This window comes from Patella vulgata, chromosome 8, assembly GCF_932274485.2.
Source record: "Patella vulgata chromosome 8, xgPatVulg1.2, whole genome shotgun sequence".
NCBI lineage: Eukaryota > Metazoa > Mollusca > Gastropoda > Patellidae > Patella > Patella vulgata.
The window spans coordinates 44,794,757-44,809,915 of NC_065886.2; the positions used below are offsets into that span (position 1 = coordinate 44,794,757).

The following is a 15,159-nucleotide window of genomic DNA, read 5'->3' on the forward strand; positions in this document are numbered from 1 at the left end:
AATAGCGCCATACACGTGGGAGGGGTTCATTGTCAAATTTGACACTTCAAGGAAGGGTTGATGAAAACTGCCGCGTGCTAGTTTATCCTATCTATGTTTGCTTTCCTATCGGTACTTGCATAAGATTTACTGTTTAGCGTATCTTTGCTTTCGTGTGTTACGTTTAATTTGCAATGAGACGTCTTCAACATGATGAACGCCTACGTGCTCTTGACATGCTTCAAAGGGAAATGAAATGGGGTTTAACGTCCTACTGTTCTGCTTCTATACTGGGCTAATGACGGGCATACGTCATACAGTGTGCTATGAGGGACATCTTGCCCGGGCAGCGACACTATCGCCTACTCTTATATCGAATTCCAACTGCCAAGGGATCTTTTACGTGTACTCCAATGTATACACGGGACCTCTTTACTTCGTCTCATCCGAAGGACTAGACAGCTGTCCTTGTCAGGCCCTCGGTCCTGCATCACTGACAAGGGGGAACCACACCGGAAATCTGGATGAACTTTCTCGGCCAATGCAGGGATCGAACACCCGACCTCCAGGCTAGCGAGCCAGCGTCTTAGCCACTTAGCCACGTGATCCCCGAGAGAATTACAACATCTGCTAGTAAACTTGTTGACTCAGCAAGGCAGTAAGCCGGAATCAAGACAGGGGTTCTACACAGCGAGCAGTAGCCAACATGCTTAATCTGTCACAGTCTGTGATCAGCAGACTGTGGGACCGGCACCAACAAACACACAATGTTGATGATAGGCCCCGTTAAGGTCGTCCTAGAGCCACTACACAAGCCCAGGATCGATACATTCGTACACAGGTATTGCGAAATCGAGGACAAACGGCCAATCAGTTTTCTGTAAACTTGTACCAAGTTACAGGAATTTGAGTTACACCCCAAACGATTAGAAATCCATTTGCATGCTCGACGACCGCGTGTTGTGCCTCCGTTAACTCACCAGCACATGGCAAACAGGCGTCAATCGACAGGTGTGGGCAGCGTAAAAATTGCGGTAATCGTCGATGGGCGCGTGTAATGTTCTCAGATTTCACCGATAGTCGGGCTCGCGTTTGGAGGCGTGTAAATTAGCGTCATGCTAATGTTAACGTTAGACAGCATGACAGATCGGGCGTGGATCTGTTATGGCGTGGGGAGGAATCGTCATGACTGGCAGAACGGACTTGCATATTGTTCAAGGAAGGGTCACTGGTGTGTACTACCGTGACCACATCCTGGCACCAATAGTTCTGCCCATTGCTCAACGTGCAGGTCGACGTTTCATATTTCAAGATGATAATGTCCGTGTCCACCGTGCTCGTGTCGTGAATGAATACCTCCAGCGTCACCATCATCATGTCCATTAGCCTTTGCCAGCCAAGAGTCCTGACCTTTCCCCTATAGAGCATGTCTGGGACATGATCAGGAGACGTGTTCGTCGACGTCAACGTCACCCGACAACACTGCAAGAATTGATCGAGAGGAGAGGAGTGGGTCCGATTGCCCTAAATCGTGATTGGACTGTTGATTAGGAACATGCCACGACGAATTACTGAATGTCTGGGTATTGGTGGAGCAATTACTCATTATTAAGACAAAAATCAAAAACGTCCATTTTTACTTTTGACAGTGTATCTCTTTGCGAGTGAAATGGGCCGTCAGATAAGCCGCCCATATGAACTGTTTATGTTCATGTCATCATGTGTAGGCAATTGGCCTGTTATTAACATACACAGGTTACCTCTAATAAAAACAGTAGTGCATTTCCGCAGTTTTGTATTGTTCTGAATATCCTCTACTTTTTTTGAAGAGTATATATGTAGAGAGAGACATAAAAGTCACGGTTCTCCTTTGTTATATTATTATGGTGACTTATTGTATGCCAGGTTGATTTCCGCTCATGTCACAATGTTCCGGTTTGATGAATTTCGAGAAATGTTTTTGGAGAAATATTATTGAAAAAATGTTTTTGGAGAAATATTATTGAAAAAATGTTTTTTGAGAAACGTTTTGCAAGATTTGTATTTGGAGATTTGTATTTAGAGGTTTGTTGTCCGAGATTTGTTTTTCGTTGTATGTCTATGATGAAATGTAAAATAAATTTTATCTTTATATTAAAAGAAAATTATGTTAAACAAAAATACATTTTACAAATCTGATATGACAAATGTCTGATTTGTAAAATAAATATTGATTTTAAGATACAAATGTTAATTTTAGTGTACAAATGTCGAAATGAAGTAATAAGAATTAAGGATTATGAACTAAGAACTAAGAATTACGAACACTGAGTAAAGAGCTGTTTGGTCTTCCATAGTAAGACGCACGCGTTAAATCATTGTGCGGAAGATGTTTATGACTGTACAGGATTGGGACGAATTGGAAGGAAGAATTAAAACAACGGATGTGGGATATGAACTATTCTAAGATTCAAGTTTAGATATAAATACAACACCCGTTAACCATTTAATTAATATTAAATGAAATAGTCGCAATAAGGCATGATTTTGTTTAGAGTCCTGAATCAATATGACGCTCTTTAACTGGTTGTTTTGGGTCTGCTATGGTGTAAACTTATTGAAAGTTTCTTCAGGTAAGGAGTCCGGTTTAGAATACTTAAGGAATTTAAATTGTTTGAACTATGTGCTACACAAAGTTTTTGTTGGTGGTTTGTTTTCTCCAAAGAAGCGTATGGAACAGGTTGTAATAAATTACATTCTTTTCGATGTGTCTTCCAGCATATTTTGTGGTCAGGCTGAAAATCCTTTTCAATCATACAATTGGTCCTCCTAATCATCAACAAAAACTGACAAGAGCGCTGTTTTCGTTTGTTTTTGGTTGATAGTTGTCGAACGATAAAGGGAAGAACCATGGGAATTATCAAGCTATTCTCACACTTGCCAGGGATAAAGTTTTGCTTAGTCATTCCATTTGAAGAAACACCGTGTACACATTGGTTTGCACGTAAAAGAACCTTTGGCAATATGATAAATGTATTTCCCAAGCCTTGCAAAGTATTGCACTCAATACCTTTTACCTATTGCCTATTGCAGGTCTTTCTTTAGGCCTGAAATTTTATATAAACTATTAATTAGACATTAACTTATCCAAACTATAATTAACTCTCGATGTCATCTTATGTGTCGGATTTTCACTGGATTGGAATCCAATCTGCTGCACAACACCCATTGACGATTAAATCCAAAAATGGATAATCGAGACGATGTTTTTTATCGTACCGACTTTAGTAATGATGATCGAAGCTAGGCTTAAAATTCAAAAGCTAATATCTCGGTTCATAGGGGGATCACGGTGGCTAAGTGGGTAAGGCCCACGGGACCTCGGTTTTTCGTCTCATCCGAAGGACTAGACAGCTGTCCTTGTCAGGCCCTCCGTTCTGCATCACTGACAAGGGGAAACCACGTTGGAAAATCGGGATGAACTTTCTCGGCCAGTGCAGGGATCGAACACCCGACCTCCAGGCTAGCGAGCCAGCGCCTTACCCACCTAGCAACCGTGGCCCCCACTCCGTATACAGTATACACACATCAATGCTTATTGTATACAGAAAAGATAAAAAATTAATACGTTGTTATAATTTGGGCAATAGCCTAATTTCTTGTTATCTTCTTGTTTACGGTAGATCAACTTTTGCTCGGAGTCTCACCAGATGAAGTAAGATGTAACTATTTAGTTCTCACCTGTTTAAGTTCACCTGGTTTTAGACGAAGTGATGTGGGGATTATATCGTGGTTTATAAATGATAGTTGGATTGGGAATACTAAATTAAGAAGTACCTGTATTACAAAGTATAAGATACCAAATAGTTATGAATGTAAATCTAAACAACATGCAATAGTTATTAAATCTGTAGAGAAAGAAATTGGTACAGAATGGAAATGTCAAGAATTTGCAGACAGTGGTAGTTTTGCAACGTTAAGAATTACATCTGAATCAGTTAAAACTGGTAGGTTATGTCATGTTTTGAATATATATAAAATATAAATTGATAATTTATAAATTGTATCTATCTACACCTTCTAATTTATGGTGATAAATACATTTCTCCAGTCGGCCCCTTCGCTGCCAAGTAGTTACTGAAAGCCCTTGTCAGCAGTTTTGCCCTGAAAATTGTAATACTTCCTTAAATATGGGATTGTTTTTAATTTGATGGGGAAAAATGTAGTATGTTCAGAACAAATGAATCCTATCTTACGACAATTTTTTTGTATTAGCAATAGAAAACAAAACTCGATAAACTTCTCGTCAAGTTTTGTAATATGAAATATATCTCTTGATTAAGATTATATTTTCTAGTCAAGGGTTATTTAAGTATGCTGATTGCTCATGTTAACACTTGTATGCTAAAGAAAATATTCTCTTGTCTTTCAGCTAATCAAGCAATTGAACCCGTATCTAACTCTCAGATTATTACTGTAAATTCTGTTGAACCAGTACAACTAGCCTCGGAATTTCGGCTATACGGCCATTACAATAACATTACCTGTTTCAGACGGTTATTTTCCTCAATGACAACAGAAAGACATGCCGGTAGTACATATAATATTACAGATAAAGTTCTAACAGTTACACATGATATAGTTGAGGTAACAGAAAAAGATGGTGGGTTCTACTATTGTAAAGTTTGTAGTAAATGTATCTGTCGTACCTCTCAACAAATTGGATTGATAGTTAAACCATTTATTGACACAGGTTAGTAGATATATTTTTTGTTTGTAATATTTTTTATATTTGTGAACCTGGCTTGTTTCTACATTAACCCACTGAAGAGACTAGTGAGCCACACCCCTGCCTTTTGATGTTTGATTATTATGATAAACTAATGAATCACATTAGCGCAAAATATTGTTCACTGGAAGTGTTATGAACTTATTTATAAGATGATGGTTGTAAGTGTGATATTGAACATCCAATTTCTGAATTCTGTAATTGTGAAACTGTCTGCTGTATTTGTTTTAGCAACAACAAATACCCCAGTTATGGCAGGTGGTGCATAACATTAACCCAAATGTAAAGAGCCTTGGCTCATCGATTTAATTTATAAAAGATAAAATAATGAATCAAATTAACCAAACAATATGATGATGTTCATCGGAATTGTTATGAACCTACTTATGAAATGATTGGTGTGATATTTCTGAATCTTAATTGGTAGAATGTTCTATTGTATCTATTTTATATATAGAAACAACCAGTACCAGCAGCTCTTCGCCAATTGTTGCAGAAGAGTCGTCTTATGATTCTATGGGACCCAGCACCACTGTTATAGTTGGCACCACTACTTCGTCCCAAAATGTTTCAGAAGAATCTTTTAATCTTGGACCCAGCACCACTGTTATAGTTGGCACCACTACTTCGTCCCAAAATGTTTCAGAAGAATCTTTTAATCTTGGACTCCTCACCACAGTTATAGTTGGTGTTGCTTGTGGTGGAACCGCTGCCTTGATAGTACATATAATCATACTAATTGTGGTTCTGGTAGTCAGACAGATCCGAAGACGTAACCAGGAGAGAACAATGACGGGTAATTGTGTACTTGTGTAATTTTTATACTGCTACATAATATATATTGTCCGTGAACACCCTACATATTGGGCATGTTGCAAATTTTGTGAACACCCTACATATCGGGCATGTTGCAAATTTTTGGGATGTATAAATTTAAAATTTTTAGATGGAATTCAAACCATGGAACTGGTTCCAAAGTTACCTTCAAAATTCTGAAATACATGTATTGTGAAAGCAATACATCACCATATTCTATTTGGACATTTAAGCGGGGTAGTAAATCCCAGTTGATTATTTATGTTGGTGGTTCCTTATAGGAGTTCCATGAAACCGAAATAGTGTAAATCTTAAACCGAAGCCAAATTGTAGACAAACAGTAAAAAAAAATAGTCACAGATATGTGTGTATGTGTGTGTGAACTGCGAATCGTTAAGAAAAAAAAAACATTGTGTGGTTATAAAAGCTACTTGCCACTTTAAATTATCAATGTATTTTTTTTTCGTTTTATATTTCAGGAACGGTAGACAGGTAAATTGGTTTACACATTTCAATATTTTATCAAAAATCAGTAGATTTGTATAAACTTAGTATATTTGTACAAATAGAACTTTGTTAGATATATAATGAACATACAAGCCTCGTGCCCTCATGAGCAAATATGACAAAATTTAATTAAGCCTAATAGTGAAAATCTCTTTAAAGGAGCAAGACGGTGATTTTCTAGCTTTCTTCGCAACGAAATGGGGATTTTTAGTTTTTGAGGAGTAATGTTTGATGTAGAGAATACTATGGGCTTTCAGGCTTCTCGGAACTATCGAGGATCTAGAGCACGGCAATGAAATGGATCTCATGTCCACTGAACAACACAACTCAGTTGTGTCGGCAATACAATTAATGCTCTAGTACGCTTCACAATAAAATGAAATGCCTAGCCGTGTGATCGATTCGGTAATTATTCATTCTTGGTGCAAGAAATAGTCAATCCATCTTAGTAAAAGTTTATAGTAATATTGACAGATTTACAGACATAATGCAGCGAATTTGGACTAAATAATTGCCAAGCCTTCTAATCAAACTAATTCAACTTTTTCTTTTTCCAGTAGAAATCCACCAACAGGAAGCTCACGCCCGACTGTATATCAAGGTACGCAGTATTGCTTTGAAAAATACATGACATACATGTACTATAGAGTACAGACGATATGTAGCAAATTTATAACGAGTGCCAAGTGCAATATGAGAGAGAGAGAGAGAGAGAGAAAGAGAGAGGGAGAGAGAGAGATGGGTTTAACGTCCACTCGACACAGACTAGGTCATTTCGGGACTAAAATACAGTTTAATTATATTTCAATAATTCACTTGCGCGTAGGGGTCTTTAGCAGTGGCAATATGTCTGGTTCAGAAGAAATACGTGACACTGTTTGTTCTACACTCAAAGATGTAAATAAAAAAAAACATCCACAGCAAATAATATTTCAAATTTTCCACAAAATATATATTTCTTTAATATACCACAATCTTAAATGTATGATATGACATCCGTCTGTATTGCAGCCGCCAGTGATAACCAACAAATACCAGCTGAAGGTCATTATGATGATTTAGTAAACACAGATTCTGTTGAATATGAAGAAATACAATTATATGAGAATACAAAACCATAAATTCATGTATTGTAAATAGGTAGACATATGTACTGTAGATGTTTGCAAGTGTTCAAATAAATGTTGCCTTTAAGATGCATAATATAAGAGCTAAATCTGCATATTGCCGATTTTTATTTTTGCTTCGGTTGTTATATAAATTATTATTTTGACATTTGCTTACTTGACAAGCTATAATGAATTCTAGAGACCATCGGATGGTGGAGATATAAACGGATTAAAACAAGATCGCCATTTAATGATTTAATTTAAAAATGATGATTCAAGGCTAAGTCTCGAAAAACAAGTACTGTTGTTACAATAATAAACAATCTTGTCAAACCTTCAAACAGTGATAACTTCGGTCAGAATAAAGTACTTTTCATCGGCGAAAAAGTCGGTCTAATGCAAATGTAAAGGGGCCGTTTTCATGTAACTAACGAAAACGGGCTTTAGAACTAATAGCATGGCTATTAAAACAAGCCGTCTTTCATGTCCTGCAAAAAATGGTTTGAACCGGATATCAGATTTTGGAGTAGACAAACCGCTCCTAATATCCCAAAAGAATACAAAATAGAGAGAGATTTGCCAAAGGAAGTGGCCCTACACATTCTAGAGATCTATCTGTGTCATAGTGGTACTGCTAAAGCTCTCTTTTAACTATGTGAACGATGACTGACCTTTAAGTTCAAGTGCAGGAAAGGTCTACTTGTGAAATCACATCACAACACGTGCTATGTTTACATTAAACGTATTAACACAAACTGATCCGGGCAGAATTGGCGCTTTTCACTCACTTTACGCCTTCGCGCACTATTTTATGTACCCATTTATGCTACGTAGGAAATATTTTTTTATCCAGATAGGGGATATGATATGTTATATTTTGTTCTAATCTCCTAATCAGTCGTTTACAACAGCTTTTGTTTTAAGGCGGATAATTTAATTTATTGACAATTAAAACTAGTACCGAGAATTAATAATAAATTTTGAAACAATGTAAATTATATATAGAAACATATAATAAAATTATTATTATTAAAGGCTCAATTCCACTCTTGTTGTAACTGAATAATATGTCCCAATCTTTATTCTGGTCAACAAATTGTACTATTTTACAATATTCCAATTAATTGGTGATACAAATTTCATCTTAACACACCTAATTTAAAAAATTGGAAAAATTCAACTAAATGATTTGAAAAGCCTAAAGTAAACCTTTTCAAATGTGACTTGGATTTAAAAATATTTTCGAACCCTCTGGACAAGTAAAATAGGATTTAATGAATAATTTACACAACAGGTAGGACACTAACACATCTAGTACTTAGAATAAGGCTATTATTTATTTTCTGGAGCTGTCAAGCTAGCAAGAGTGTTATTGTTCCTTTAAGTCTATATATTAACTAATTTCGGGTTTATTTTTCAAGATGTTGTATCCGTCTACTGCGTTGTATATTATTTCAGTTTTCGCTTCTATGTATGAAATACAATTCTAGTATTTTGACCAGTGTCTTTAATCTTACAGAAATGAAATAAAATGAAATGGGGTTTAACGTCCTACTGTTCTGCTCCTAAACTGGGCTAATTTTAATCTTACATGGAAAATATACATTAATGAAATAAGTAAATAAACAATATTTAATCATTTTTCATTTTTTAAATTGTCATGTGTAATTCTACCCAAGTGTTTAATTATACTGGTGATATTTATGTAATATTATAGACTAATATTTCACGCAGCTTCTGCCATATTATCGAATGAAGATGTGTATTTGTTTTTATTTGTAGAATTACAAAAACTCACACAGTAATGGGTTAGACAATTTCATTTTATATAAGCGATTGTTTAGGTTAATTATATGTAGAATCTAAAATGAAATATTACCATTTTTTTAATCTTTAGTTATTCTTCGAATCAGTGCAAAAATGTGTTTAACGTAGTCCTCTTTTATATTAATATTATAATTTTGTTATCGTTTGACAATAGCTGGCGGTTTTGTGTAGTTATTTTGTGTTTTATAAATACTTTTGAGGTTATATCTGATATATAACAAATGGTTTCGTTATATAATATTTATATAAAGTTATCTAGCTTTTTTTTAAATTAATTTTTACAAATTTTAGTATTCCAAATATATTTCGTTTCCGTTTTCTTGATTGTCTCCTTTAATTTTTTAATGCTAAATAAAAATCGATTAATCTCCATGTACTTTATATTATTAATAATACGATCGTTATCATATTTGGAGTGACAGATGTCGGCGATATCCCCAAAAATAAAATATTACCGTTAATTAATATATTCTTAATGGAGGACCTAACTGTAATTCTTAAATTAGATAATCATATACATTACCTCTATGAACGGTCGTTTATAGCATTAGAGATTTTTTGGTAAGTCGATATGGTGTACTTTAACTGGAAAACAAACTATGTATTTTAGTGATCATGTATAAACTCAGTGCTTAAACGAATATTGTACACATACCCGCCACACCCCATCCCAATAAATATTATCTCCCAAATATCTATATGTGATTACCGTGATTTTTATGAAGTAATTCAATGATGTGTAAATGATACTTGTAGATTATATTATTGTAGTTGGGTATAGAGAGCGGAGGCATGGATGAAGGTTCGATTTAACTACAAAGTTATTCATAGAAATATTATTAAAGTTTCAAATACCAGAATACTAACTTTAGACTATTTAAAGTATATATTGGTATACATTGATTTCACGCAGTAATCTTTGTGTGCTTTAACACTCATTCTGCTGCGATTTGTACAAGTCAATGTTCAAAATTCACACGTTTCATTATTGAATACATATATACATGACTCTTAAAGCTCTATTGTTTCAAATGTCGTGTCGTGAAAAAGTCATTGTGACATGAAATAATAGAGAAGACGAGGAAGGAAAACCAAGAGTCTACCCAACACAATTAGATCATCGCATAAATTTAGTGATTTTTTTTCTTTACTAGCTACTTTGTTAATCACAAGAAATAGGTGCCTTGTAGCTGGTTTATCATTTAAGACACCCACGTGACTCCACTGCTATTACATTGGTTCCCCATTAAACAGCGAAGTATGTTTTATATCATTATGCTAACGTGTAATATTTCTTTTCCCTGAAAGCCCTATTCACTGAAAAAAATATGGTGCGGAGGGCCAGACAGCCCAGTTTGATCGTAACAACGATATTTTAAAATGCCTTCCCACGTACAAACTGTGTGATTTGATTATGGACTATTAAAACATATTCAAACTAATTAATCTATCAAACGTTTTCTAAAAAATCCCTTCAAACACATTTTAATCGAAAGAAACTAAGCCAACCCAATCTATTTTAAATATCCTTGTTTTTCACGAGACTTGATTGAGGAAGGGTTCAATTAGCTTGCATTTATCGTTAATCGCTGTTTATTTACCATAAATGTTGAAGCCTAAGTAAATTGCTGGATTATCCTCTGCAAATTTCTTTGTCCGCCGTTTAATAGCAGAGTCTGCTGTGCGTTCTCACAACCTCTACCCATTCGATCAACACATAAGTAGCTCTCTATACGCCACTCAAGCAGTCCCACGTTGCCAGTTAGTGATACACTCATAGTTTTGTCCCGTGCGCTCGGCATAGTTTGGTTTTTCTTCTGGGAATCCAGTTTTTCTTCTAGTGAGATTGGGTGTCTCTACTTTCTATATATACCAAATTTACCATGCTTGTATTGGAGAGAGAGAGAGAGACATGGGGTTTAACGTCCACTCTACAAAAACTAGGTCACTTCGGGACTAACATATGATTTAATTTTATTTCAATAATTCGCTGTCGCGTAGGGGTCTTTAGCAGTGGGAGGAAACCGGAGGACCCGGAGAAAACCCACGAGGATGGACAGGCGACCCTACTCCTTGCCACGTACAACCGATGATTCGAAACCACGCCAGTTGACTCAATGACAGACTTTATGGTACAGCGCGCACGTGCTAACCATTCAGCCCCCCCCCCCCCTCGTGCTTGTATTGGAAATAACTATATACCGTATAAATACTTTCGTGGGAATGCATCTTTAAGTAGTATAGAGATGCTATAACTTAACGGAACAAGCGAAAAGGAAAGTGACGATGACTGTATAGAGGATGTAGATATTGTAATTATACTATTCAAAAAAAGTAGGGGATATTTGATTTTTAAGTGTTATTAAAGTCACCTAATGAAACTGACGAAGAAACAAATGACAAAATGAAATGAAGTTCACATTCATCGATTTATTCCAAATGATCGTTAGACTAAGTAAGGCACAGACTGACCATTATAAGGGTAAAATGATACCCGGGGTCAAACAGCAAAGTTACCACAGCATCACAACCAAGTCAGTAACGGGTAAATCCTCCTCTGTTTGCCAAACAAGCATTGATCCGACGTGGCATACTCCTAATGAGACGTCTAAGGTCATTTTGGTCCAGATTGTCCCATTCCTGTTGCAACGCAGCAGCAAGTTCTTGGACATTGGCAGGACGTTGTTGACGTTGACGTAACCTCTGTCCAAGCATGTCCCAGACATGCTCGATGGGGGAGAGGTCGGGACTCAGTGCTGGCCAAGGTAATGTGGTGATGTTCTGTTGTTGGAGGTAACCTGTAACGATCCTGGCCCTGTGACATCTTGCGTTGTCATCCTGGAAGATGAAACGGCGGCCATGACGTCGTGCGAACGGCACAACATGGACTGCCAAGATGTTGTCCCGGTAGTACTGGCCTGTAACACGCCCTGCAACAACATGTAAAGCCGTTCTTCCAGCAACAGTGATGCCTCCCCACACCATAACAGAACCACCCCCAAATCGATCATGTCTGATGACGTTAACGTCTTGGAAGCGCTCGTTCCGACGACGCCACACCCTCCTACGTCTGTCCAAAAAATCAACAGTGAACCTTGACTCATCTGAAAACATCACATTGCTCCAGCGTCGATTATCCCAGTGTTGACGATCCCTACACCAACGACGTCTTGCCTGAATGTGATGATCTCTCAAACAAGGGATCACGCGAGGACGTCGGGCGCGAAGGTGACCCCTATGCAGTCGATTCCGAATCGTCTGGCCACTCACTCTCACACCAGTGTCTGTTTGAAGACGAGCGCTGATCTGATTTGCTGTGATGACACGATTTCTCAAGGCCAAGGTACGGATAAATCGATCCTGGGCTTGAGTTGTCGCCCTTGGTCGACCTGAGCGTGGTCTGTCCTGTACAGATTGTGTATCACGGTATCTGGACCATAGCCTGCTTATGACAGACTGAGAAACATTCATCGTCCGCGCCACAACCGCCTGTGTTGTGCCGATCTGTAGCATGCCAAGGGCACGTAACCTTTCATTTTGGGTAAGCCGACGCATATCAAAATTTGTTTTCTGGTCACTAAAACAATTAAACTGATGTTTCCACCCTGGAATTCAATGCCACAATGACTGTAACATTCAAAGTCAGAGTCGTGCAAATCTTGGGTTGGACCCCCATGATGATCCCAAGCATCACCTGCATTCCATGCGGTAGCTATTGGTGCGTTTGGGCGTCACATGTAACTGGAAATGTTTCTTCTGTTAGGTTCTATAGTGACTTTTTTCGTAGTCATTTGCATATTTTAGTATTATGCCCCCAAAATCAAATATCCCCTACTTTTTTTGAATAGTATACAATACATCTCGTTATACATCACTAGAATATCTTCCTAGTTTCGTGTTTATCACAAACAACAGGCTTATACAAGATATTATCAACTTAAATGTATTCATTTCATTAAAGGAACTGTCTAATATATCAGATATACTATAGTGAATACACTCTAAAATTCCTTGTGTTAAAATAACACAAGTTAGGTGTTATTTTCATCAAAAAAAGCTTATGAAAAGTTTTACCAAATAACACAAGTTTGTGTTTAAACTGTGATGAAACTGCGTGAAAATCATCACATAGCCCGTGTAAAATTTTAAGAAACGTTTGTTGTTTTATGGTAGAATATGTGTTGTTTCGTGGTAGAACTTGTGTTTTCCTACACAAACATGTGTTTTCCTACACAAACATGTGTTGTTTTTACTTACAAACTTGTGTTGTCTTTCCCCATTATATACCTAGTATACCAAAATATCCCATGTCCCCACGCTTTACCCTCATTTAGTTATGGTTCAACTTTAATGCTTTATAATTAATATACATGTAATATGATTTTCTATGAGTTTCTATTTTTTATTCATTAAATTATAGAAATAAATAAACATGTCAATAATAAATTAAAATATGAAAGGTTTTATTATTGCATGCAGTGACATTAAAAAGTAATTAAGTAGAAATTATGGAATAGGAACATATTGGTTTTTTTTTCAATTATGCTCTAAAGGCTAAATAGCCATGGTTTTATTCCCCATCAATGAATTAGTAACACACCCTGACATCCCTACGGTACTATTTTCCATAGGATATGTAAACAAATTCAACACCATAGTGAAAAAGATATTATGATATATATATATATATATATATATATATATATATATATATATATATATATAAAGAACAGTTCCTAAGAAAACAATAATAGCCGCCTTTTAAGAACAAAATATTCATTGCAGAAGATTATGAATTTTCTTTTTAAATACCATTATAAAACTTGAGCATTAATGGTTCAGATGAAAGCAAAATAAATATAGGCTGATAAAAATTAGTATTTTAGAGATCATTCCCAATTGTCAAAATAATAAATATTGATTTAACCATACATTACACCATGGTCTTCAAACCAGACTGTAATGAATTTACAAAAACTTATGCGCATTGTTTAGTGGGTTTGGCATTAAAAACGAAAATTCATCAGATAAGTTTTGAATTTCCACAAACAATCTCATTTTCAGATTTATGAAAGAATTTGAAGACTTTATATTGAGAATGTAAGGTCAGCTTCTTTCATCGAACCATGATTTACTAAATGCTCCTTCGTCGATGTTCCAATCTGAAAAATATAAATGGTTGACTAAATACCCTTTCTATAACTTGAATTTGACGCAAGATGGGTGTCGATTTGACTTGAACTTGGCATCTGGTATCGTGTCTAGTCGAGTTATGAACCAGGGCAAGTTACTATATGCTAGAAGATGAAAGGGGTTATAAATACATGGCATTTAAAAAATAAATCATTATCTCTCTGTGTCTGGACTATGTAATTGTAAGTCCATATACAGAATCACAGATAGTAAAAAAAGCAACAACAGTTGTGTCATTTCTGAAATGAATTTTGCTTTCTTACTTTAATTTTGATTGGTAATTTCCAACTAACCAATGAATGTTAATTGCCATTTAATAAACCAATTTCATTAAATAAAATAAAAGATTAACATAACTTTTCCCCACTCCAATTCCATTCTAACCTGACAATGTCTTGGAATTTAAGTAGGCCTATAACACCATTGATGTAAAGTTTTATCGGGGTCAATAAAAATCCCCTTGTCAGAAACTGTAATTAGTGAAGTATGTTTATCTAGCTATTGTCGTAGACAAAATGTGAAAATACACACAGGATATTGTCAAAATAATGTTTTCAAACTGATTAAATAAATAGTTCATAATCAGAATATAATAGACTAATAATTATATCTCTTTATCATATCTCTATTTCACGGGTACTGTAAGATTTTAGATATGAGAGAAAAAAATAAACAAATGAGCGCCATGGAAAACGCATCACTTATAACAAAATGATCCTGTAAACATATCTTATTTATTTTGCTTCTTATTGTGAACAATATTCAAATGGGAACACATCAATAACAACACATTTGTACACTTATGGATGTTTAATCTGTAATCAACGGTACAAAGTCAGAGGGGTCAAAACCAAAAGTACGACACAGATGTCAGTAGCGCGTGTGTCCTCCACGGGCTTATACGCACGCTGTGCAGCGACGTCGCATGGAATTTACCAATGTTTGAAAGAAGGCCTGGGG

The 15,159-nt window shown here is 36.0% G+C and overlaps 1 protein-coding gene across 2 annotated transcripts; it reads left to right on the top strand.

Moving 5' to 3' along the window:
• The first annotated feature begins 2,399 nt into the window (after window positions 1–2,399).
• On the top strand, window positions 2,400–9,786 carry LOC126829743 (uncharacterized). Of its 2 annotated transcripts, none has more exons than XM_050559857.2 (7): window positions 2,400–2,591; window positions 3,642–3,965; window positions 4,391–4,711; window positions 5,205–5,543; window positions 6,043–6,055; window positions 6,631–6,671; window positions 7,082–9,786. In XM_050559857.2, the coding sequence occupies exons 1-7, from the start codon at window positions 2,528–2,530 to the stop codon at window positions 7,189–7,191; spliced, it is 1,212 nt and encodes a 403-aa protein (XP_050415814.1). In that variant the 5' UTR covers window positions 2,400–2,527; the 3' UTR covers window positions 7,192–9,786. The 2 variants fall into 2 exon arrangements, with proteins under 2 accessions (XP_050415814.1, XP_050415813.1); XM_050559856.2 differs by having other exon boundaries at window positions 6,628–6,671; window positions 7,082–9,785.
• The last annotated feature ends 5,373 nt before the right edge of the window (window positions 9,787–15,159 follow it).

What these genes read in the sequence shown, in the direction of transcription:
- LOC126829743 (XM_050559856.2), top strand. Translation starts at nt 2,528, where the DNA reads ATGACGCTCTTTAACTGGTTGTTTTGGGTCTGCTATGGTGTAAACTTA. An exon ending in CTTATTGAAAGTTTCTTCAG is followed by an intron (nt 2,592 to 3,641) that starts GTAAGGAGTCCG and finishes TGTTTACGGTAG; the next exon opens with ATCAACTTTTGCTCGGAGTC. An exon ending in ACGCCCGACTGTATATCAAG is followed by an intron (nt 6,672 to 7,081) that starts GTACGCAGTATT and finishes TCTGTATTGCAG; the next exon opens with CCGCCAGTGATAACCAACAA.